General features: G+C 42.5%; 1 protein-coding gene across 1 annotated transcript in view; it reads right to left on the bottom strand.

Annotated features, from left to right (window-relative positions):
* Positions 1–402: 402 nt before the first annotated feature.
* Positions 403–24,652, bottom strand: part of PLA2G15 (phospholipase A2 group XV) — a 31,161-nt gene continuing 6,911 nt past the window's right edge. The window contains exons 2-6 of the mRNA XM_034425442.3: positions 19,043–19,199; positions 16,397–16,515; positions 15,441–15,539; positions 4,623–4,847; positions 403–2,418 (exon numbers count right to left, since the gene is read on the bottom strand). Coding sequence (XP_034281333.1) covers positions 1,907–2,418; positions 4,623–4,847; positions 15,441–15,539; positions 16,397–16,515; positions 19,043–19,199 — 1,112 coding nt within the window. The 3' untranslated portion in view covers positions 403–1,906. The remainder of the gene's footprint in view (positions 2,419–4,622; positions 4,848–15,440; positions 15,540–16,396; positions 16,516–19,042; positions 19,200–24,652) is intronic.

Below are 24,652 nucleotides of genomic sequence, written 5' to 3'. Positions count from 1 at the left end.
CAAAGAAACCAACACCGATTCGATGCTAAAAATGCTTTTCTCGACTTGGATAATAGGATGGGTTATAAACCCTGATCCCCTTTGCAGGCAATCGGCTTGCGAGTCCGTCCTAAAAACATAATGAACTGAACAGCGCAAAATTTTACAATCTAGGAAAAAGAGGCAGAAACATATTACATGTTAGTGACGGAGCAGATGTTTTCTGCCGATTCCATGGGTGTGTTTTCTCAGGCCCCGCAGGCCAAGGTCTTAGAATCAGGAACAATAATACCATTTGCTCAAGGAGTCTTCAAGTGGTGCTCCGCATTCCGGTCAGAGAAGGCCTGATTTGAAATCACGACGTGGAAACATTACAGATTTGTTCTGATATTCCAGCTGGGAGGTTTGGCACAGATCTCAAGGTTTTTGTTTTTGGGGGTTTGTTTTTGTTTTTGTTTTTGGTTTTTTTTGCATTCAAAGCATTCGATGAAACCACCAATTTGGAAAAGGTCCAATTTATCATTCAAACGTCCGCAACTACATTCAACAGACAGGAAGTCTGGGTGGAATAGGACAATGCAAGCTGAAATCAGCAACAGGCTGCATTCCTCTAAAGCAAGAATTCAACTTCGGCAGTTTGTGGACTTCCAGCTCCCAGAATTCCACAACCAGCACGGCCGGCTGAAGAATTCTGGAAGTTGAAGTCCACAGGTCTTAAAACTGCCAAAGTTGGACGCTCCTGTTGTATAAAGAGACTCAGGTTATTTGCTATCGATCAGATGACTGCAGATGACTACAGCTAGGAATACCAAATGGCAGCCTTTGAAACATTCGTCTTCTCCAGCTCCAGATAATTTTAGGTGTTGTTTCTTCAAAGGACTCCCTCACAAGCGCTTGCTGCAGATCCGAGGGATGCCCTTCTATTTTATTTTATTTTATTTGAGCTTTATGCAAGACGATACAATCAAAGGAATAGGCTGGAGAATTGACACCCCCAGGAGAAACACCAGAAGAAGAGAAAACATGTGTATCGAGTGTACATCTGGATTTGAGGAGAGATGCTACTGAAACCGACTCCAGTGGCAATATGTGCAACAGCAAAAAATAATGGGATTAGTATCTCACTTCAAAAAAAAAACAAAAAACACAAAACGGGTTGTTAAGAGAATCCCTCCAGATCTCAAAAGCGAAAGGCATCTGGCTAAAATAATTCTTATCTGAACACTGGCCCTTTGTGACCATATTGACGCCGTCAAAAAGTATTGAAGTCGCAGCTCCTGTAATTGATGATCTAGATCACCGGCTTAAAATATAATGTGAAAGTCATTGATGGCGAGCAACTTTGGCCTTCCTCTTGTCAAGTAGGAATCAAATGAAAACACTCGTCTCATTTTAGGAAACCTTGTTAAGTTCCTGCGTTGCCTTCAAGAACGGTTCACATTTGGGCTGGTGAGGCTAATCTAAGGTTAAACCCATGCCTGTCTAGTCAAACACCCTTTGCAGGGGGGGGCTTCACAATTCCCAGGTTTATACTGGCAACAACGACCCAGTATTGGTGACCTTTTGGCGAGGACATCCTAAGGCCCTGTCCGTGACATTCTAGCTCAATAAATATAGAAAGAGGAACGTTGTTCTCTGCATCCCAGAGAAGTGGCACACCGCCTTCATACAGATGGGCACCGAGACGTGGCACCTTGTGCATTTTGTCAGGCCTGTTACCAATGTTACTCTAAAAAAACAAGTAACCCTTAACTGATTTCCAACGAGATTCGATAAGCCCGAGGGAAAAGAAAAAAAAAAAGAAACAGCAGCAGCTTTAAAAATAGAATTCCAAAACATTCTTTTGTGCTTCCCCGTTGGAAAAGGAAAAAAAAAAAAGGGAAGAGTCTTCAATCCTCTTGGAGGAAAAAGTGAAACTCTTACTGCATCATGAGCCGAAAAGAACTTTTTTAACGTAGGAAATGGTTAAGTTATTATAGAGCATCTCGATATGTTCACTTCCTGGCAGCTCGTAAAGCATCACCTTTTGTTCCTGCTGACCTATCCACTTCTGGCACTGTAAGGCACTTTCTAAGTTTACTGTTCCGTCTCCGTTCCCGTAAAAGATCTTCGGCTCTTTATCTGGTAAACTGTCGTAGAAAAACGAATCCGGGGTATTGACCCCAGTGCCGTAAAGGCAGTGCGTGCGTACGCCCGGGGGATTCATGCTGTAAATCAACGCTTCCGTAGCTTTTCTCATCAGCCAACCGTCTTCGAAACCGATGTCCGTGTAAAACTTCTGGAAATCCCGAATCGTGTAGTTTGCGGAAGGCGTGCTGACGAAGATCTTCCCCGGGGACCAGGTGTAATTGTAAGGAAGCAACCAGTTGGTGGAAACGGCGGATCTCTGCTGGTCCCTGATCTTGAAGGAGCTGATCACGGGGATCCGGTTGTTGTCCCCTGTGACATTAAAGCAAGGACTCGTTAGGAATTCAACTGATCATATAAACACGTTAATTCCAGTTTAAGCAACCAGAAAAGAGAAGGGAAAAAAAGCACAACTTGGAACTTAAGAGTATTTTCTAAGAAATTACATAAGGACCCTTTTCCTCAACAAATAATGTGGAGAGGAGTACTCATATTGCAAAAGTTGGAAATAACAGCTTGAAGCATGTTAAGAAAAGCAGCTCTCCTTCAGTAACAGAATTGGAAGGGACCCTGGAGGTCATCAAATCCAACCCCCTGCTCACGCGGGAGACCTGTACTAGGGATTCGAACCACCAAACCGCCCACCTTTCTGATCGACAAGCTCAGAGAGATTATATCAGATGAGTTTTGAAGATATTGTTTGATAGCGTCTTATCGAGACCATTTCTCAACACGGACAGGGCAAGCCATTAGTACATAAAATGAGAGGGAAACCCCACCCCCTTCTAGTACTGACGATGTTGCCTAGTGTGCTAATAAAACGTCTGCAAGAAAACAACCAAATGAGAGAGCCCCAAGGATCCCACATGATGTTACCTATGTTTCCTAATCTCTTAAAATTAGGAAAAGCACCAATGGACCTTTAATTATCAGTCAACTTCTCACAATTACGGAATCCATCAAGAAAAACTCAAAAGCATTTTTGTTCTCTTGAGATCCATTCATTCTTTTCATGGGTGTTTCTGGGCAGTCATGGAAGTTGCTTTTTCGTACACAGCTAATTTCCATCTCTGAGGTACAGATAGTTCTCAATTTACAACAGTTCACTTAGTGACTGCTTGAAATGGTGGCTTCCATTTTCAGTACATGAAACACTATTCCAGGCACAGGACATTCTGGTTTAATTCTGAATCATACTTATGTTCTGGTGGTACTCCACACATCAATTTACTGTATTTTTCGGAGTATAAGACGCACCTTCCCCCCCTCCAACCCAAAAGAGGCTGAAAATTTGGGTGCGTCTTATACTCCGAATGTAGCTTTTTCGAAGCTTTTTTTTCCAGCCCTAACGAGGCGCTAGCGAGTGAAGCAATTTCCATGCTTTGCTCCGATTCTCAGCTGTTCTTTAGAAGCTTTTTTTCAGCCCTAACTAGGCGCTAGCCAAGTGAAGCGATCTCCCTGTGCTTTGCCTGCTTTTCTCATTGCTGCTTCCTCTCAGCTGTGCCTTAGAAGCTGTTTTTTTATCCCCAAGCAGGGGATAAAAAACCAGCAAACTAATGTGCTGAAGCTGACCAGACTAAGGACGCTAGCCAGATGAATACTTGGTAGGCAGATTTTTTTTTTCCTATTTTCCTCCCCAAAAACTAAGCTGCGTCTTATACTCCGGTGCGTCTTATACTCCGAAAAATATGGTACTTGGCTAGGAAGATTTCTGTCCCATTTCAGACCTCATCCTCAACCGCACTGAATTTTCCCAGGCTTGGTGTTTTGCACACAATGACATACAACTAAATGTATGTTTTCCAAGGCTACAGTGTGTAGTATTAACCTCATGGTGAGAACAAAACACCCTTTCTTCTAAATGCAGATTGTCTGGAGTATTTAAATCCCACCATTATTATTTGGATAACTAACTCGAGTTGGTGTATATACTGAATAGTCCCCTCCTCCTGTTTTCCCCACAACAACTCTGTGAATTGTGTTGGGCTGAGAAAGAGAGCAAGAGCAAGAGCAAGACAAGACAGACTGACCCCAATTCACCCAGGCTTTCATGGCTAAGCCGGGACTAGAACTCCCAGTCTCCTGGTAATTGACCCAAAGTCAACCAATTGGCTTTCATGCCTAAGGTGGGACTAGAATTCCCACTCTCCTGGTAATTGACCCAAAGTCAACCAATTGGCTTTCATGCCTAAGGTGGGACTAGAATTCCCACTCTCCTGGTAATTGGCCCAAAGTCAACCAATTGGCTTTCATGCCTAAGGTGGGACTAGAATTCCCAGTCTCCTGGTAATTGACCCAAAGTCAACCAATTGGCTTTCATGCCTAAGGTGGGACTAGAACTCCCAGTCTCCTGGTAATTGGCCAAAAAAGCCCCCAGCTGTCTCCTGATTTCTAACCTGGTGCCTTCATCACCAAACAAGAATTATAGTATTGCCCAAATTACTCTTTGAGGATCAAAGTATGCTGAACATATCCAGCTGTACCATAGTTCCTCATATCCCTCTAAACCCACCTACCTGATGCCAACACTCGGAAAGCTTTAGCTACTCCTCCCCACGGAGCCCCCAAGGAGACGAAGTCCCTGATGTATTTGTCTTTCCATTCCTGGGGCTGACGGCTGAGGAAGTACAGAGAATACATATTCCCCATGCTGTGGGCAATTAGGACCACCGGTTCGCCATACTCTTCGTACATGATCTCGATCAGCTTCTGGAGAGCTTCAAAATATTCTCCATTCTCGTCTGCAAGGATGAAGACACAGGAGTTATCCAGCGGAAAGAAGGAAGTCATTACCTTCGTTCGGTTGACCTGTCAATAGATTACTAACTTTCAGATTGGCTATTGCACAAGCTGAAACTGCCAGGGAAAGGATGCAAGAATTATTAATAGAGTAATGATTTATTTCGGGGTAGCTTTATATGGTAACGCAAAGGCTCTGCCCAAGGAAATGTAAGAAAGGTGAACGGTTTAATCAATCAATCAATCAATCAATCAATCAATCAATCACAAACACTTCCGAGGGATGTTGCTCAAGTTCTGAATTGGTTATTTGCTAAGTAATTCCTTTTAATTAGGGAGATGTCTTTACCTGAGACTCAAGATAAAGGTAAAGGTTCCCCTTGCACATATGTGCTAGTCGTTCCCAACTCTAGGGGGCGGTGCTCATCTCCATTTCAAAGCCAAAGAGCCGGATCAGCTATTTTCAGAGTAGTTATGGACAAACCAAGGAGATATAGCCACAGATTTAAATGGTATTAAACAACAGAATAGAATATTTTATTGGCCAAGCGTGATAGACACACAAGGAATTTGTCTCCGATACATAAGCTCATAGTGTACATGCAAAACAACAAAGTAATAATAATTATAATAATGATATCAATAAGAGAAGGCAGTGGAACAGATAAGAAGAATAAAAGTAATACAGCCATAAAATAAAGGTAAAAGTACAGGTAAAGGTTCCCCTCGCACATATGTGCTAGTCGTTCCTGACTCTAGGGGGCAGTGCTGATCTCTGTTTCAAAGCCGAAGAGCCAGCGCTGTCCGAAGACGTCTCCGTGGTCATGTGGCCGGCATGATTCAACGCCAAAGGCGCACGGAACGCTGTGACCTTCCCACCAAAGGTGGTCCCTATTTATCTACTTGCATTTTTTTTTTTAATGTGCTTTCGAACTGCTAGGTTGACAGAAGCTGGGACAAGTAACGGGAGCTCACCCCATTGTGCGGCACTAGGGATTCGAACCGCTGAGCTGCCGGCCTTTCGATCGACAAACTCAGCGTCTTAGCCACTGAGCCACTGCATCCCTCAAGAAAGGGATGAGGCTCAAGAAATCCCATTTAATTATCATTCGAAGAAATGTGTTGGAAGTTTAGAAGATCCCCTAAATCAGGGGTGTCCAACTTTAAACTTGTCAACTTTAAGCTTTGTGGACTTCAACTCCCAGAATTCTCCAGCCAGCATGGGGAATTCTGGGAGCATGTTGGCTGGGGAATTCCGGGAGTTGAAGTCCACAGGTCTTAAAATTGCCACGGTGGGACACCCCTATCCTAAATGAAGGAATCCTTTCCTCCTGTGTCTCACACTTTCTAAAGGACACAAATATTCCTAGGGTAGATCCCATGATCTGAGAGTAAGATGTTGCAACTGCAAATGATATAATAACTGCAACACACCCAGAAAATACATATATATATTTACACAATGACTTTATGAAGGATATGCACTCTAGCACATTTTCAGGGAGGCCCTAAAGTTAATCTTGATTTCAACAATATTTATAAAACTATGAAGACATACTTGCATTTCAACTTCTGATATAATCACAGAATAAGGACTAAGTCTGGCTAAGACTTCAGTGCTGTCCTTATTTTCTGACACTCCTCCAGCGAATAACAATCACAGAAGTGAAGCCTGACATTTCTGATAAAAACTAATTTTGAAAAAATTCTTTTTTAGAACTGCAAAGTTTTTATTCTTTACGTGACTGCCTTTAACCAATTTAGCATTAAAGCCCAACAGTTTGAGTTCAGTGTTGAACATCTATTTTAAAAAGAACGATATTTATATACCTTATAGATGATTTATTTAGTTTTGTGTTTTGAAAAAAAAACTTGTCATTGTTTATTGGGTGATATTTTAAAGCAGGAATTACCATATTTTTTGGAGTATAAGACACACCTTTTTCCCCCACAAAAAAGAGGGTGAAAATCTGGGTGCGTCTTATACTCCGAATGTAGCCCCACCCGGCTTCTCAAACGGAGGTTTCAGAGGCTGAAAAAAGCGTCAGAAAAAAAGCTTCAGAAAAAAAGCCTCCAAACAGAGCTTCAGAAAAAAAAGCCTTCAAACAGAGCTTTAGAGGCCGTTTTTCTGAAGCTGTTTCAGAGGCTTTCAGAGGCAGGAAAAAAAGTTTTTTCTGAAACAGAGTTTCAGAAGTTTCAGAGGCAGGAAAAAAAAGCAAAAAAAAAAAAAAAAGCAAGGCACAGCGCTCACAACCAAGGAACCTATTGCTAAAATTCACCTCTGGGAACAGCTGATTGGGGGTATTCCAGGAGGCCGATCCACCTGCCAATCAGCTTTTTTCTTATTTTCCTCCCCAAAAACTAAGGTGCATCTTATACTCCAGTGCGTCTTATACTCCGAAAAATACAGTATTCGTCTTTTCGTTAGTAGCACTGCACATTCTTTTAGTTATTTCTATTATTGCAGTGTGCTTGTTTAAAAGTGTAACAGTTTACACCAAAAAAACTGACAAAGAGTTTTGTCAATGGACTCAGTTTTCTAAAAGTTTCTGCCTGAAGTTCATAAATCCAAGTAAAAACTCATGTAGCAAGATGAAATATATTCTGGGCTTCGGTTAAAAAAAGTCTTGGTCTTCCAAGTAAAGGGAAACCAACTTCTATAATCTGTCATAAACAAACAGCAAAAAGCATGATTTGGTTCAAACACTTGCAAACTCCATATGTAAGATCAGCAACAGACTGGGTAAAATAGAGAGGAGCGTTACTTTCCACTGTTGGGGTGCTATTTTTTTTTCCAGCTGTTTTTATGTTTTTATCAGTCTCTCTCTCTCTAATATTTTATCGGCTTTGGCTTTCCTGCAGCATCCGATCAGTGAGGCGAGAAGACTGATTGGCAAACAGTCTCATGACATTCGGTTGCATCAGAGGCTAAACTGCTCAAGGATATTTGCATGCGGTTCTTAGGCTCTCAAATTCCTAAGGTTGCTTAAGTACAGATTAGGCGAAACCTGGCTCAAAAACAATAACTGTGAAAAGGACCTTGGAAACTTAAGTGGACGATCACTTAGACATGAGTCAGCAGTGTGCAGTAGCAGCTGCCAAAAAAGCGAATACAATCCTTGGTTGTATAAACAGGGGCATAGAATCAAAATCACGTGAAGTCTTAGTTGTGAAGTTTCCGAAAGATGCCCTAATTAATTCATGAGCCAAACTTCAAAAGAAATACAGTCATTCCATTTCGGCAATATTCGGATGCAGTTAGAACTAATCCCACGTAGATTTACATTCCCCTATGACCCTGTCTCTCCCCTCCTCTCTGGCCATGTCATAAATCACATTCTCCAATTAACCTCTTTGGCTGGCTGTGAAATCCAACACCCTCCTTCTGATTGCGGTCAGGAAGAATGTATGGAATGCGCTTCAGTTAGGGAAATCAATCAGCTCTGTCAGTTCTCCCTCCCTCCTGCTCATGGCAACTTGAAAGCTTTGCAAGTTGACATTAGTACTGTTTTATAAAGCCATAGTAAGGCCCCACTTGGAATCCTGCATCCAGTTTTGGTCACCACATTACAAAAAAGATGCGGAGACTTTGGAAAAAGTGCAAAGAAGAGCAACTAAGATGATTAAAGGCCTGGAGACTGAAACATATGAAGAACGGTTGCAGGATTTGGGTTTGGCTAATCTAGAGAAAAGAAGGACTAAGGACAGTGTTTCTCAACCTTGGAAGCTTGAAGATGGGTGGACTGCAATTCCCAGAATCCCCCAGCCAGCGCTGCTGGCTGGGGGATTCTAGGAGTTGAAGTCCACCCATCTTCAAGCTACCAAGGTTGAGAAACACTGACTAAGGGGGACATGATAGCATTATTCCAGTATTTGAGAGGCTGCCACAAAGAGGAGGGGATCAATTTATTTTCCAAAGCACCAGAGCATAGGACAAAGAAACGATGGATGGAAACTAATCCAGGAGAGAAGCAACCTGGAATTAAGGAGAAACTTCCTAACAGTGAGGACAATTAACCAGTGGAATAGCTTTCCTTCAGACCTAGTGGGTGTTTCATCACTGGGGGGGGGGGTTAAGACAACACTGGACAGAAGACAGAAGAAGCCGCTTTTCTGAAATGACATAGGTCAGTGATGACTAACCTTTTTGCCATCGTGTACCAAAAGTGAGGGGAGCATGGAGGGGTCTGGCGCATGTGTGTCCACACCCATAATTCAATGCACCCCGCCCTCCCATGCCTGCACATGCGACACCACCACCACCCCCGCGCTCCCACTTCTTTTGGCACACGATGGCACGGTGGGCCCAGTAGGCCTGTTTTTGCTCTCCCCAGGCTCCAGGGGCTTTCTAGGAGCCTGGGGAGGGCGAAAACAGCCTTCCCCACCGACCTGGAGGCCCTCCGGAAGTTGGAAAGACCCTGTTTCCTGACTTCCAGTGGGCCCGGAAGGCCCAAAAATCAGCTGGCCGGCACGCACAATGGCACTGGAGTTGAGCTAGGACAACGCTTGTGTGCCCACAGATATGGTTCCGTGTGCCACATGTGCAATAGGTTTGCCATCATGGGTATAAGTTCTCCTGCTTGAGCAGGAGGCTGGACTAGAAGACCTCCGTGGTCCCTTCCAGCTCATTCTGATTCTTAAAAGCAAAAGCAGGCATGAATTATCCCTAAAGAGTTTCAGGCATTTTATTTACAGGTATTCAGAAAAGCCACTGGAGAGAATAACTCCGCTCTATTCTGATTCTGAGGTTTTTAAGCACAAGCAGCAGTATGAACCGGTCAAGAAACTTGTGATATTTTTTATTAGGCATTTTACCAGAAATATATAACGAAGAACTGCAGTATTTAATTGTGAGTCTTCTAACAGCAACTAGAATTGTATTTGCTAAAAATTGGAAAGAAGAAATGATACCTACGGATGAAGAAATTATTAGGAAAATGTTGGACTGTGCCGAAATGAGTCAACTGACGTTTGAAATAAGAGAGCAGGAAGAAAAACAATATTATTTGATATGGGATCTATTTTACCATTAGGTAGATAATAAAAAATGGTGATATGTAAGTAAATGTAAGAAATACTTTAAATGATGATACAACCGATATATATTATATAAGAATAAATTTTGGATATGTAGTGATATTGTGAAGAGAGGAGAGGGCACTAGGGATGCAAACCGACCGATGTACTGTCTTCTCCTTGATTGAATGAGTGATGTTTATATGTTTTATTTTTATTTTATTTTATTTTTTGTTTTAAAATAAAAAATGATTTGGCAAATAAAATAAAATAAAATAAAATAAAATAAAATAATAAAATAAAATAAAATAAAATAAAATAAAATAAAATAAAATAAAATAAAATAAAATAAAATAATAAAATAATAAAATAATAAAATAAAATAAAATAAAATAAAATAAAATAAAATAAAATAAATAAAATAAAATAATAAAATAAAATAAAATAAAATAAAATAAAATAAAATAAAATAAAATAAAATAAAATAAAATAAAATAAAATAAAGAAACATGTGATTGCCTGAATCCCTTGTCAGTCTAGCAGATTAAATGTCTCGCACAGCAACAGAAATATTGGGCTCAATCGTGGTCACAAGTTGAGGACTACCTGTACTCTAGTCCTCTTTTATGTTTTTGGCTACCATATATTAACAAGGAAATTCTTTTTCTCCTGAACAAGTTGATAAGCTTCCACGCAGCATATCCAACGTTCCAAATTCTTATGAAATCTAACCCTCACGATCTTGTTTTGCAAAGATAGGTAAAGGAAGCAGCACTTTGCAAGAATGAAAGGAAGGTTCTCTCCTACACACACACACACACACACACACACACACACACACACACACTGGGGAAGTTGTTGTGGGTTTTTTTAATTTATTTTTTTTTTTTTTTGCTCTTTAGCGGTTGAAAATAAAACCTGACTGGCGAGGCAACAAAATTAAAGTCTCAACTGCAGCTGCCAAGTGCCGAAGAAGGAACAGAACCAGCAAAAATAGCATCACATCATGTGCCAAAGGGACATCTTCCACAATGGGCTGGGATTGGTTTTTGGGAGACAAATCGCAGAAGGTTCCAAACAGGGGCGGGAGAAGAGATGAGCAGCACAGCAGAAAACATCCTAGATCAGTGTTGGTGAACCTTTTCGGCACCGAGTGCCGAAACTGGAGCGTGCACATGCCGGAAACTGGAAGAGCAGCTGCCCGGCACACGCATGCGTGTCGAGCCACTGTCCTTCCGCTTTCCGGCATGCATACACGCGTGAAGACCAGATGGCCAGCGTGCATGAGCACACTGGAACGCAAAAGAGCAACTGCCGACAGCGCATGTGACCAGAGAGAGATGGCTCTGCGTGCCACTTCCAGCACGTGTGCTGTAAGTTCCCCATCACTGTCATAGATCAATGGCAAAAAGCAAAGTTTCTTAGGACAGAAAGTGGACAAAGTTTGATTCATGATGTTCAGGGGGCTTAATTATACCACAGACTTAAAAAAACAAAAACAAAATACAGACGGAATTTCAGTTGCACCATAATGATTTTTTGGGAGAATAACCTGAGAACACCTGGTCACTGTATACAAACAGAATAACAAAGCTGGAAGGGACCTTGGAGGTCTTCTAGTCCAACCCCCTGCTTAGGCAGGAAACCCTACACCACTTCAGACAAATGGTTATCCAACATCTTCTTTAAAACTTCCACTGTTGAAGCATTCACAATTCTGAAGGCAAGTTGTTCTAACTGTCAGAAAATTTCTCCTTAGTTCTAAGTTGCTTCTCTCCTTCATTAGTTTCCATCTGCTGCTTCTTCTCCTGCCTTCAGATGCTCCGGAGAATAGCTTGACTCCCTCTTCTTTGGGGCAGCCCCTGAGATATTGGAACACTGCTATCATGTCTCCCCTAGTCCTTCTTTTCATCAAACTAGACATACCCAGTTCCTGCAACCGTTCTTCATATGTTTTATCCTCCAGTCCCCTAATCATCTTGTAATCATTATCCTTTTTTTTTTCTCCCCATTTATGCATTTGAAAATTTAAAGTCAAAAGGACTGGGGGATTCATCCATTGAGAAAATAACTGCCAGGGGAGATAAAACCCCACATCAAAAACAGAGTTTTTAAGTACCAACAACATTCTGATTCTATGTCGACGAGGCGCTCCCATGTGACACCTCTCCTGCGCGAGCTGCACTGGCTCCCGGTGGTCTTCCGGGTGCGCTTCAAGGTGTTGGTGACCACCTTTAAAGCGCTCCATGGCTTAGGGCCGGGGTACTTACGAGACTGCCTTCTGCCACCAATAGCCTCCCACCGGCCAGTGCGCTCACACAGAGTGGGCCTCCTCAGGGTGCCGTCCGCCAGACAGTGCCGGCTGGCGACCCCCAGGGGGAGAGCCTTCTCTGTGGTGGCGCCCACCCTCTGGAACAACCTCCCCCCAGAGTTACGGATAATAACAGACCTCCGGATTTTTCGTCGGGCCCTGAAAACCCATTTATTTCAACTAGCTGGGCTGGCTTGAGTCAAATTTTAAACTGATTTTAAATTGGAATTGTTTTAATTACGGCCAAAAGATTTAATTATTTTAATCAGTTTTTAGATTTTGTATGTTTTGTATGTATGTCTTGTTTTATTTTGGCTGTTCACCGCCCTGAGTCCTATATTGGAGAAGGGCGGTATAGAAATTTAAACAAATAAAAAATAAAATGTCTTCTTACCTGCACAGGCTACATATGCTACTCTGCCTGCTGACATGTGACCATTTGAGGGGGACATGGGACATTTCACAACGAAGTGCCAGGTTGCCCATCATCTCGGTGGCGCAGTGGTTAGAGTGCAGTACTGCAGGCTACTCCTGTGGACTGCCGGCAGTTTGAATCTCACTAGGCTCAAGGCTGACTCAGCCTTCCATCCTTCCAAGGTGGGTAAAATGAGGACCCAAATTGTTGGGGGCAATAGGCTGACTCTGTAAACCGCTTAGAGAGGGCTGCAAAAGCACTGTGAAGCGGTATATAAGTCTAAGTGCTATTGATACTGCCCTTCGTGCGTTCGTCCTCCCTCCCTCTCCTTCACCTTCCTTTCCTTGGTGATGCTGGGGTTAGAATGCAGTAATGCAGGCTAACTCTGCCCACTGCCAGGAGTTTGATCCTGACAGGGCTCAGGGTTGACTTTGGCTTCCATCCTTCCGTGGTGAGTAAAACGAGGATGCAGATTGTTGGGGGCAATAGGCTGACTCTGTAAACTGCTTAGAGAGGGCTATAAAAGCACTGTGAAGCGGTACATAAGTCTAAGTGCTATTGCTATCTTGCTTTTTAATTGTAACTTTAAACTTTTTATTCTATTTTTATTGTTTTTTACACGTTTAAGCTTTGATTATTTATTTAGAACGTTTATATAGCCGTGAATTTGTTCACAGTGACTCTAAGAGGCTTGCAAACAATAAAAAAATACAGTATAGAAAAAGCAATAAAAATAATCAATAACCGCCATTCCAGTGACAACACATGGTCAAATAAGCCACTTGATGGCCTTCATCCCACTTTGGGTTCCCCAGGCCCACTGACAAAACCAGATCTTAAAGGGTTGATATTCCAAGCTTATCCTGTAAGTTGCACAGGGTCACTGTTTTAGTGAAATAGGTACCACAGAAATTCCATCTAGATATATATATATAAAAGCGAAAAGCACTCATGCCATAATCATGAAATCTCCAGAACCGTAAAGCCTACAAACTTGAAATTTGCTATGTATGTTCCTCTTGGTGCTCACTAAGAAAAGATTTTTCAAAATGACCATCAGAGCATTAGTATCTCCTATATTATTATAACACGCCCTGATGTTAATTAGTTAGAAATTCTACTCCGCCTCCCAACTTTTTTTTTTTTAATTTGATTTATATGCCGCCCTTCTCCGGAGACTCAGGGCGGCTTATAATGCGTTAAGCAATAGCCCTCATACTTTTGTATATATTTTATACAAAGTCAGCTTATTGCCCCCACAACTGGGTCCTCAATTTACCTACCTTAGAAAGGATGGAAGGCTGAGTCAACCTTGAGCCTGGCGAGATTCGAATTTACAGTAATTGCAGACAGCTTGTGTTAAATTACAATGCTTTTAGTCTGCAAAGCCCCCAGGCCCCTGGTGGCTGCTTGAAAATAACTCTGGAGAGAACGGGATAGCATAGGACAGGCTTCTGTGGGGCAAGGCAGAGGGAGAGAAGGGGATAGGATAAGGGAGGCTTCTGTGGGGCAAGGCAGAGGGAGAGAAGGGGATAGGATAGGGGAGGCTTCTGTGGGGCAAGGCAGAGGGAGAGAAGGGGATAGGATAGGGGAGGCTTCTGAGGGGCAAGGCAGAGGGAGAGAAGGGGATAGGATAGGACAGGCTTCTGTGGGGCAAGGCAGAGGGAGAGAAGGGGATAGGATAGGGGAGGCTTCTGAGGGGCAAGGCTGAGAGAGAGAAGGGGATAGGATAAGGGAGGCTTCTGTGGGGCAAGGCAGAGGGAGAGAAGGGGATAGGATAAGGGAGGCTTCTGTGGGGCAAGGCAGAGGGAGAGAAGGGGATAGGATAGGGGAGGCTTCTGTGGGGCAAGGCAGAGGGAGAGAAGGGGATAGGATAGGGGAGGCTTCTGAGGGGCAAGGCAGAGGGAGAGAAGGGGATAGGATAGGACAGGCTTCTGTGGGGCAAGGCAGAGGGAGAGAAGGGGATAGGATAAGGGAGGCTTCTGTGGGGCAAGGCAGAGGGAGAGAAGGGGATAGGATAGGGGAGGCTTCTGTGGGGCAAGGCAGAGGGAGAGAAGGGGATAGGATAGGGGAGGCTTCTGAGGGGCAAGGCTGAGAGAGAGAAGGGGATAGGATAAGGGAGGCTTCTGTGGGGCAAGGCTGAGAGAGAGAAGGGGATAGGATAAGGGAGGCTTCTGTGGGGCAAGGCAGAGGGAGAGAAGGGGATAGGATAAGGGAGGCTTCTGTGGGGCATGGCTGAGAGAGAGAAGGGGATAGTATAAGGGAGGCTTCTGTGGGGCAAGGCAGAGGGAGAGAAGGGGATAGGATAGGGGAGGCTTCTGAGGGGCAAGGCTGAGAGAGAGAAGGGGATAGGATAGGGGAGGCTTCTGAGGGGCAAGGCTGAGAGAGAGAAGGGGATAGGATAAGGGAGGCTTCTGAGGGGCAAGGTTGAGAGAGAGAAGGGGATAGGATAAGGGAGGCTTCTGTGGGGCAAGGCAGAGGGAGAGAAGGGGAGAGGATAGGGGAGGCTTCTATGGGGCAAGGCCGAGGGAGAGAAGGGAAGAAGAGAGGCTGATCGTAACTACTAATTAAGTTTCAAGCTGTAAGTGTCAATTTATCAAGCCCCATCACATAGTTTTGTAGCGAAGCACGGGTATTCAGCTAGTAAATAAATAACCTTAATTTCCTGAGTAAAATTATCTACGAATACTTGAGGTCCAGAAGCAACCTTGTGGGGGGGGGAGGGACGACCCATTATTTAAAAGGTGGCCTTTTGCTTGATAGCACGGTAGCTTTCTTATTAAAACAAACTTTTAATAATCTTATTATCCAAAGATTTATGAGCCCAAATCCTTATAATAATGAATGTCATACTTGGTGCCTTCCGCCAATCGTAAGGGGCGCCTCTGATGCTTTCATCTCGCTCATAGCCCAGGTCTACCAGTTTTTGCACCAGCGTGTAGAAGTATGTGCCTGAAGATAAAGAGAGAATTTGTGAGTCAGCAAAAGTTCAATCAACAAATCTTCCTTTTGCACAGAGCGAGCTTAGATCAGGGATTCTTCTGCAGCCAATTCTCGTGCCTTGCTTTTCAAGGGGGCCATGGACTGAATGAGCTATTATGTGTAGAAATACATTCCTACTCACTTTGAAGCTTTTCCCTTTTTATTACTAATTTAAATTAACAAAATGTACTTATTTTTAATTTAAAAATATTCTTTTTTTTAAAAAAAATACTCAATTTCTGCAAATGTCCACACCAGGTTGCATTATCTTTCAGTTTAATGTTTCCTTAGTTGCTGAAGGCAGGGAAGGAGGGGGCGCGATGGCTCAGTGGATAAAGATGCTGAGCTTGCCAGCTGGAAAGCTGACAGTCGGGGCTCGAGTTCCGAGTGCTGCGTATATGATGGGGTGAGCTCCCGTCACTTGCTCCAGCTCCTGCCCACCTAGCAATTCAAAAACATGCAAATGCGAGTAGAACGAATTGTTTCCTACAAAAGCCCCCTCCCCGTTCACTCCTCTTTTGTTTCCTATGGGAGGGGCCAATCATCTTCAAGGTGTGGCTTTACTCCCAAGTTGACCCTGCTTTCTGAGTTGTTGTCTTCTGGCAGCTCTGCGCATGCGCACACTGGTAACGGGCTCCAGCTGTTCCTCTGCCTCACTGCTGTCTATCTCCCTCTCTGCTTCCAACTCAGAGCCCTCGTCCGAGTTTTCTCCAGCCCCCAGGACTGGCCCATGTTCCTCCCCAACCTCCTCACTGTCCGACTCTGCTGCCAGCTCTCCTGGCCGCAGGCGGGCCACAACAATACCTTGATGAAAACAGATTACGTACCAACACTTCTTTTACTAGGATCAAGGAACTCCAATGCAAAGGTCTTCCCAAATCCAGGGACTTTGATATTGACCCCATCCGGGGGAGCAGTAGCGCCGCTAGTTCGATTGTACACTAGCCTGGAGAGAAAAATCAGCATTAACTCAAACAGGAACAGAATCGTATCTCGTCGTGTATTGTAGCCTATTGTCATCCTCCGTGCCAATCTTTCTGGAAGTTTATTAGCTGGTAGCCGTCAGCATGGACTTTATGGACCTATTTTTCTGGATCTAAGTTATTTAAAAAAAGGGGGGGAGCCCGTTTGAGTTCTAGTGATCAAAATACTCAGAATATATTGAATTTTGTTGAAAAGAAGGTAGCCAACTCGTAAGGTTCTAGGGGGGTGCTTTGTTCTGAGCTGATAATAAATTGTTTGAAATTAACCATATTCTATTTAATACTTACACATCGTAGCTATCAGTTAAATAAAATCTACATCTTAAATGGAATTTGGTGAATTTGTTTCTTCAATATCGGTTTTCAGTATCATTGCATACCATTGCAGGGCAAAAAAAAGTCTAGGGAGTGATTGCCTTCCTTTAATAATTTACTGGTAAGTTGAACGTGCTGTAAACATTAGCCTGCATTTTGGCACATTCCACTTAAGAGTTGGGATGCTGTCGGTCAGCTTTGAGTAGCGTAGTTTAATGAAGTCCTTCAAGAAGACTTAATACAGCCTATGAAATTCACTTATTCACTTAACGCTGCAAGTCCAAAAAATTAAAATTTAATTGTTACAAAAGGATCCTGAGAATTACACTGTTAGTTCACCTTTCCCAATCAAAGGGGTACTGGGCTATACAGCTCTCAGAATTCAAAATCACCATGGATAGGCAACAGGCCCTAGAGATCAGAATTCTGGGAATTATTATTTCAACGCATTAGTTAATTAGGACACATTCGTTAGTTTTAAGCAAACTAATTAGGTTAAAACTTAATTGCCAGGTGGTTTTTCTTAGCCAGTGGTGTTCTCCACACCACACCTTTATAATCAAGATCAATAGAAGCATGGATGACCTACCAATCCTGAAATCTCACCGTTTTAACGGTTTCACTTAATTTTGCAATTGATATAACTAATGGCTGCAAATGGCCATTCTAACCAGTAAATGAACAAACGCCTTTGTCAACAAGAGATTTATTAACTTGCTTCTACTTTCCGGTTTGGGGAAAGTGAGGGGGGGGAGAGATTACATCATCTGTACTGTTTGTTCTTTTTGAAGTACTGCACATTCATGTGACAACTAAATTGATCATTAATTCACAGCTAACATGCAAAGAAGACAACGTAATCAGATGCTTGAAAAGCACAGTGCAAGATGGGTAACTGTTGAAACTCAAAGTGACTTGACCTCTATTTATTCGTAGTAATGTCACAAGATTTAAACCTTAAGCCTTCCTATGTCATAGTGCCACAGCTTTTGGGGGTACCTTTCTCCCAGATTCATCCACCCACCCTGGCCCTATTTAAAAGATAAAGGTTCCCCTCGCACATATGTGCTAGTCGTTCCCGACTCTAGGGGGTGGTGCTCATCTCCGTTTCAAAGCCGAAGAGCCAGCGCTGTCCGAAGACGTCTCCGTGGTCATGTGGCCGGCATGACTCAACGCCAAAGGTGCACGGAACGCTGTTACCTTCCCACCAAAGGTGGTCCCTATTTTTCTACTTGCATTTTTTACCTGCTTTCGAACTGCTAGGTTGGCAGAAGCTGGGACAAGTAACGGGAGCTCACCCCATTACGCGGCACTAGGGATCCGAACCGCTGAACTGCCGACTTTTCGATCGACAAGCTCAGCGTCTTAGCCACTGAGCCACTGCATCCCTCTGGCCCTATTTAAATGAGCCTTAAAATTTGGCTCTATCTCCAGGCGCACAGAATTGGGGATGATGGGTCCCTTAGTATGGTCTTCTCCAACCCCAGGTCCTGAATTATTGTGGGTAATGGAACCCTTGGTAGGGTTTTCTGATCAATGAGTGCTTTTTTCCCAGATTTTGGATGATTTAATTAAGTTATATACCGTATATACTCGAGTATAAGCCGACTTTTTCAGCACATTTTTTATGCTGAAAAAGCCCCCCTTATACTCGAGTAAATAAAATAAATGAAATAAATATTCAAAAACATTTAACCTACTGATGCCTCAATTAATGCTGCTCAATGTAGCTGCTGCATTTCCCACCCTAGGCTTATTACTCGGGTCAATAAGTTTTCCCAGTTTTTTGTGGTAAAATTAGGTGCCTCGGCTTATATTCGGGTCAGCTTATACTCGAGTATATACGGTAATATTGCTGTGTGGGGTCCTTGGTGCTCTCTGAGCTGGGTTGTTTTTCTTGCAGGCGTTTCACTCCCAAACAAAGTAACATCATCAGTGCTGTAATATTGCTGTACTTGGTTACCCCACCCCACCCCAGACTCATAATCAATCAGGGCAGCCTGTAAATTCAATAATAAATCCACTCAATGGTTGCAGAGCGTTTTTTTTTCCCTCTTAATTCGTGATGAGTCTTAATTTCTAGCCAGTCTTTTGACACACACACAAACACACAGAGACACACCCCTCCCACATCCCGGTGTCTGACTGAATGATACAAACAACAGTGCGGCCCACCTGATATTATCTATCCAGCAGTCAATGATAACTGGAAGCAACAATTCTAAATTCAGCCACAATGTAAAATAACTGTCTGTCTTCTTAGAGCAGAGATAGTGCACCACGGATGGTTTGTCCAACTTGGCTTCTAGCTGGTTTCCCAAATCTCCTGGCACTGTAATTATACAAGACAGGAAGACTTACATGAAATTCTGTAAAATTTAATCCAAGCCTTTTTTTTTTCTCTCAGACATTGCCTTCGATCAGGGGTCGGCAACCTTAAACACTCAGAGAGCCACAAAGGCCTTAACCGGAAGCCCCCCGTTCAATTCTGGAGCTGACCGGAAGTCCGGTTCCCCCCACCATAGAGTCTCCTCCTAGCACGGCATCGTTTTTCCTCTACCAGTCCTAACCGAAGGCCCTATCAATTGTGGAGCTACCGGAAACCCCCCCCCCTTGCCATAGAATCTCCTCCTGGCACGCCATGCTTCCCCCCCACTCCACCGCCAACCGGAAGCTCCTTTCAAAATTGTGGTGCCGACCGGCGACAGGGAGCTGCAGCAGAGGGATGAAAGAGCCACATACGGCTCCAGAGCCACAGGTTGCTGACTCCTGCCTTAGATGCTTAAGAACACGTCGTATTTTATTTTCCTACGTGAAACTCTTTCTGGTCTCTATGGGCACCGTAGAATTGTTGAAAGTTGACAGGACGGCGGCTTTTCAGAAAGCAAATCAGTGAGGTGGATTCCCAGCAACATGGGTAGCCCTCGACTTATGATAGTTCATTTAGTGACCGTCCAAAGTTACAACGGCACTGAAAAAAGTGACTTATGACCGTTTTTCACACTTACGACCAACCGTTGCAGCCTCCCCGTGGTTATGTGATCAAAATTCAGGCGCTTGGCAACGGACTCACATTTATGGCGGTTGCCTTGTCCAGGAGAGTTACATGATCCCCTTTTGTGACTTCCTTACAAGCAAAGTCAGTAGGGAAAGTTAAGCAGCTCTGCTTCTTACAAGCAAACTGTTACTCACATAACCACTGTGGCAAGAAAGGTCGTAAAACAGGGCAAAAATTCACTTAACGAAAGTTTCACTTGGCAGCAAAAAATTTTGGGCTCCATTGTGGGCCGTAAATTGAAGACTACCCGTATTCCCAGAACAGCGTTTCTTAACCCGTCTGACCCCTTTAAGAAGCCTGGACTTCAACTCCCAGAATTCCCCAGCCAGATTTAGAGTCCCAGTTTAGCATTTTTCTTCCCCTTCCTAATCAGATGGCATACTTAACAATCAAAGAACTGGATCAGCAATAACCTCCCATGTTTATTTCCTAAGCAATGTCTGTGGATTTTACTGGGCTCAAAGGTTTCCCGCTAGGCAAAGTGGATCGCTCAAAAGTTTTATTTGAGCGAAAGAGATCACATCCGCTGCCTTTGGCTAAACAGTTCTGTTAGGATTTTAACAAATATCTAACGGAGTTTCCTAAACAGCTCATATCCTTCTTAATATGAAAGGGTTTTTTTCTTAGTGAGCAATGGCCTGGCAAAAATTTCCCACAAAGATCATTAAGACAGTCATTTCCTAAGCATCCTTTTGCTAGCTCTTCGCAGGCAAATATCTCCCTCGACGAAACAGAAAAAACATATCTGCAGAATACCCCATGGTCACGTGATCAGAATTTGGAGGGTTTAGTAATTGGAATCTCTTTATGATTCCAGTTTGGCAGTTCGAATCTCAGCAGGCTCAAGGTCAATTCAGCCTTTCATATTTCCGAAGTGAGTAAAATGGGGACCCAGATTGTTGGGGGCAAGAGGCTGACTCCGTAAATTGTTTAAAGAGAGCTGTAAAACACTGTGAAATGCTATATAAGTCTAAGTGCTATTGCTATGATGTTTGCAGTCAGGGTGGATAAAAATTGATGATTTTTTTTAAATCTTTTTTTTTAAATGGATTTTTTAAAATTTAAATAGGATTTTTTTAATTTAAATCAGATTTTTTTAATTTAAATCATTTTTTTTATTTTTATCAAATTCATTTTAATAAAATGCTTTTGGAGTAAAAAGTCTATCTAAAGAGAATTTTCTATTTAAGATACATTTTTTAGTTTTTAATGGTTATTAATTGTTTAGTTTTAATTTGTTAATGGGTTTTAATTCGCACTGTTTTAATTCGGGCCAAAGTATATAATTCTTTTAATTAATTTTAAATTTTGTATTGTTATGTATTTTAGTTTTGGCTGTGCACCGCCCTGAGTCCACTAGGAGAAGGGCGGTATATAAATTGAATAAATAATAAATAATAATAATAATAATTAGCAATTTAGTTTATTCAGCATGAAACAGAGCTTAGTTATGTAGCATGAGGCTATATATTCTGCAATATTGGGACTGTTGGTGAGTCAATAGCAGGTCAGAGGAGGAGCTGCTGCGGGACAGAGATGACAGTTGCTCTTTAAAAATTATGATTTAAACCGAGTTGATTTAAATCAAGCCTTTTTATTAGTGATTTAAATAATGGCCGTCCTGTTTGCAGTGTCCTGGAATTAAATGATCACCAGTTGTGATCGTCCCACTGGACTTCTGACAAGCAATGTCAATGGGGGGGGGGCAATCACGGGACACACACACACCCCAGGATACTGAAATCCTATATGCCAGTTGCCAAGTGCCCAAATTCTGATCACATGACTGTAGGGATGCTGCAACGGTCAAGAGTTTTCTGGATCGGGACGCCTTGCACACGGTCACTCATGCCCTAGTTACCTCCCGTATGGACTACTGTAATGCTCTCTACATGGGGCTCCCCTTGAAAAGCACCCGGAGGCTCCAACTGGTCCAGAACGTAGCCGCGCGGGTGATTATGGGCGCAGCTCGTTACGCCCATGTAACACCTCTCCTATGCGAGCTGCACTGGCTCCCGGTGGTCTTCCGGGTGCGATTCAAGGTGTTAGTTATCACCTTTAAAGCGCTCCATGGCTTAGGACCTGGGTACCTACGAGACCGTCTTTTGCCACCAATAGCCTCCCACCGACCAGTTCGTTCTCACAGGGAGGGACTACTCAGGGTACCGTCAGTCAAATTATGTCGACTGGCGACTCCCAGGGGGAGGGCCTTCTCTGTGGGGGCTCCAACCCTTTGGAATGAACTGCCCCCGGAGATACGGAATATCCCTGATCTCCGTGCTTTCCGCCATGCCCTCAAGACCCTGATGTTCCAATAGGCGGGGCTAAACATATGAACATGTGAATGATTTTTTAAAATGTTATCTAATTCTGGGTTTTATTTAATTGACCAAACTAAGTAATAATTTTAATTAGCAATTTTATGATGTTTGTGTGTCTATATTTTTCTTGACTGTACACCGCCTTGAGTCCTACGGGAGAAAGGCGGTATAGAAATATAATAAATAAATAAATAATAAATAAATAAATAAATAAATAAATAAATAAATAAATAAATAAATAAATAAATAAATAAATAAGAAAGAGTGAGGTTTGGCCATAAGTCACTTGTTTCAATACCATTGTAACTTCAAATGCTAGCACTTAGCTGCCAGCTGCCTGCAATTAGTGCAAGTTCGAATCTCACCAGGCTCAAGGTTGACTCAGCCTTCCATCCTTTCGAGGTAGGTAAATTGAGGACCCAAATTGTGGGGTCAATAAGCCGACTTTGTATAGAACAACACCGCTTGGGGGGGCCCCGAAAACCCTAATAAGCAGGTATATACAAAAAAAGTATGCAGGCTATTGCTATAATGCATTGTAAACTGCCCTGAGTCTACGGAGAAGGGCAGCATATAAATTGGACTAATAATAAATAATAATAATAATAAATAAATAAATGGCCACTAAATGAGTGGCCATTAAGTCAAGTTCTACCTGTACAGCATCATATTGCAGATACTATGTAGTTGTGTTTAAAACTCTCTCTTTCGGTATGTACAAATCACAGAGGTTCTCCTGAATAGGTTTTCACCTACAATAATCTCTAGCATTTATCATTTGGCTCCAGTGAATTCAGATTTACTCTAATTAAACCTTATTAATAAAGCAGAAATAATTGTGTGTGGAAACAGGGAAAAAAAAGAGTTGGATATTGCAATACTATTTTCAAGGAGTATAAACATCATTGTTTTTGAAACAATCTAATGTAACAAGATTTGTAACAATATAGCACAAAAAAGGAAAAACGAGGGTTTTTTTTGTAACCTTCCACTAAAAGATAATTTTGTATTCCTATTTATAACTGTTGCAAAAAAAAAACAGAAGTTACTTCCGATTTCTTGCTGCACTTCTGACTTTTTTCACTTTATATTAGTTTGTGTTTCCTTTGATAAAAATTGTGCGTGTGTATGTGTGTATATACACAAAACAAAGTACAAAATGGGCAGTTAGTCAACAATTTGTTTCTCTCTGCCACAGAAACATTCCAATGGAAAATCACCATCTATCATATTTATGGCATACAGAAAGGGATTAGAAGCCAAAGAATTCTCCCAAGGAGAATTTAGACTTATATACAGTAGTGGCCAAAATTGTGGAAACTTTTTGGGAAAAGTGTATTTTTGAGGTTTGATGGCTAATAACACCACTTTTTTGGGGGAGTTTCAAGATAATCCTATTCCACTGCTGGGATGGCCTGGGAAGAGCCCAGACCTTCACCCAATTGAAAATCTATGGAGCCGACTAAAGAAACTGGTTAGTCAGAAGCGACCCAGCAATAAAACCCAGTTAATAGAAGCCATCATTCAATCTTGGTTTCACATTATAACAGCTGCAGAACTAAAAGACTTGGTTCACTCCATGAGAAGATGTTGTAAGGCCGTAATTCATGCTAAAGGTTACCCAACTGACATGGTGATAATTTTTGTATATTTCATTTTTTTTATGGTGATAATTTTTGTATATCTCATTTTTTCTATGTGTTTCACTTTTCTTCTTTATACTGTCACTGCTATTCTAATAGCAAATCCTTCATAAAAGTTATTGCATTACATTCTTGATTAAAGTATCTTTCCATTGATATATAATTTTATGGTACTACTACTCCCAAAAAAAAGTGGTGTTATTAGCTAGTTTTTAAAAAATACACTTTTCCCAAAAGGTTTTTACAATTTTGGCCACTACTGTACTGCTTCTCTTGGCAAATAAATGGTAGTGACAGATTTTATTTTCCTGGGCTCCAAGATCTCCGAAGATGGGGACTGTAGCCAAGAAATTAAAAGATGCTTGCTCCTGGGGAGGAAAGCCATGGCAAATCTAGACAGCATTCTAAAAAGCAGAGACATCACCCTGCCAACAAAAGTGTGCATAGTCAAGGCGATGGTTTTCCCAGTTGCAATGAATGGCTGTGAAAGTTGGACCATAAGGAAGGCTGAGCACCAAAGAATTGAGGCCTTTGAACTCTGGTGCTGGAGAAGACTCCTGCGAGTCCCTTGGAATGCAAGGCGATCCAACTGGTCAATCCTAGAGATCAACCCTGACTGCTCTTTAGAAGGCCAGATCCTGAAGATGAAACTCAAATGCTTTGGCCACCTAATGAGAAGGAAGGACTCCCTGGAGAAGAGCCTAATGCTCGGAAAGATTGAGGGCAAAAGAAGAAGGGGATTGTAGAGAAGGAGGTGGCTGGA

Source organism: Pantherophis guttatus, chromosome 11 (genome assembly GCF_059756535.1).
Source record: "Pantherophis guttatus breed Tessera chromosome 11, ASM5975653v1, whole genome shotgun sequence".
Taxonomy (NCBI): domain Eukaryota; kingdom Metazoa; phylum Chordata; class Lepidosauria; order Squamata; family Colubridae; genus Pantherophis; species Pantherophis guttatus.
The sequence above is the reverse complement of the archived record's forward strand: the minus strand, read 5'-3'. Positions and strand labels throughout refer to the sequence as shown.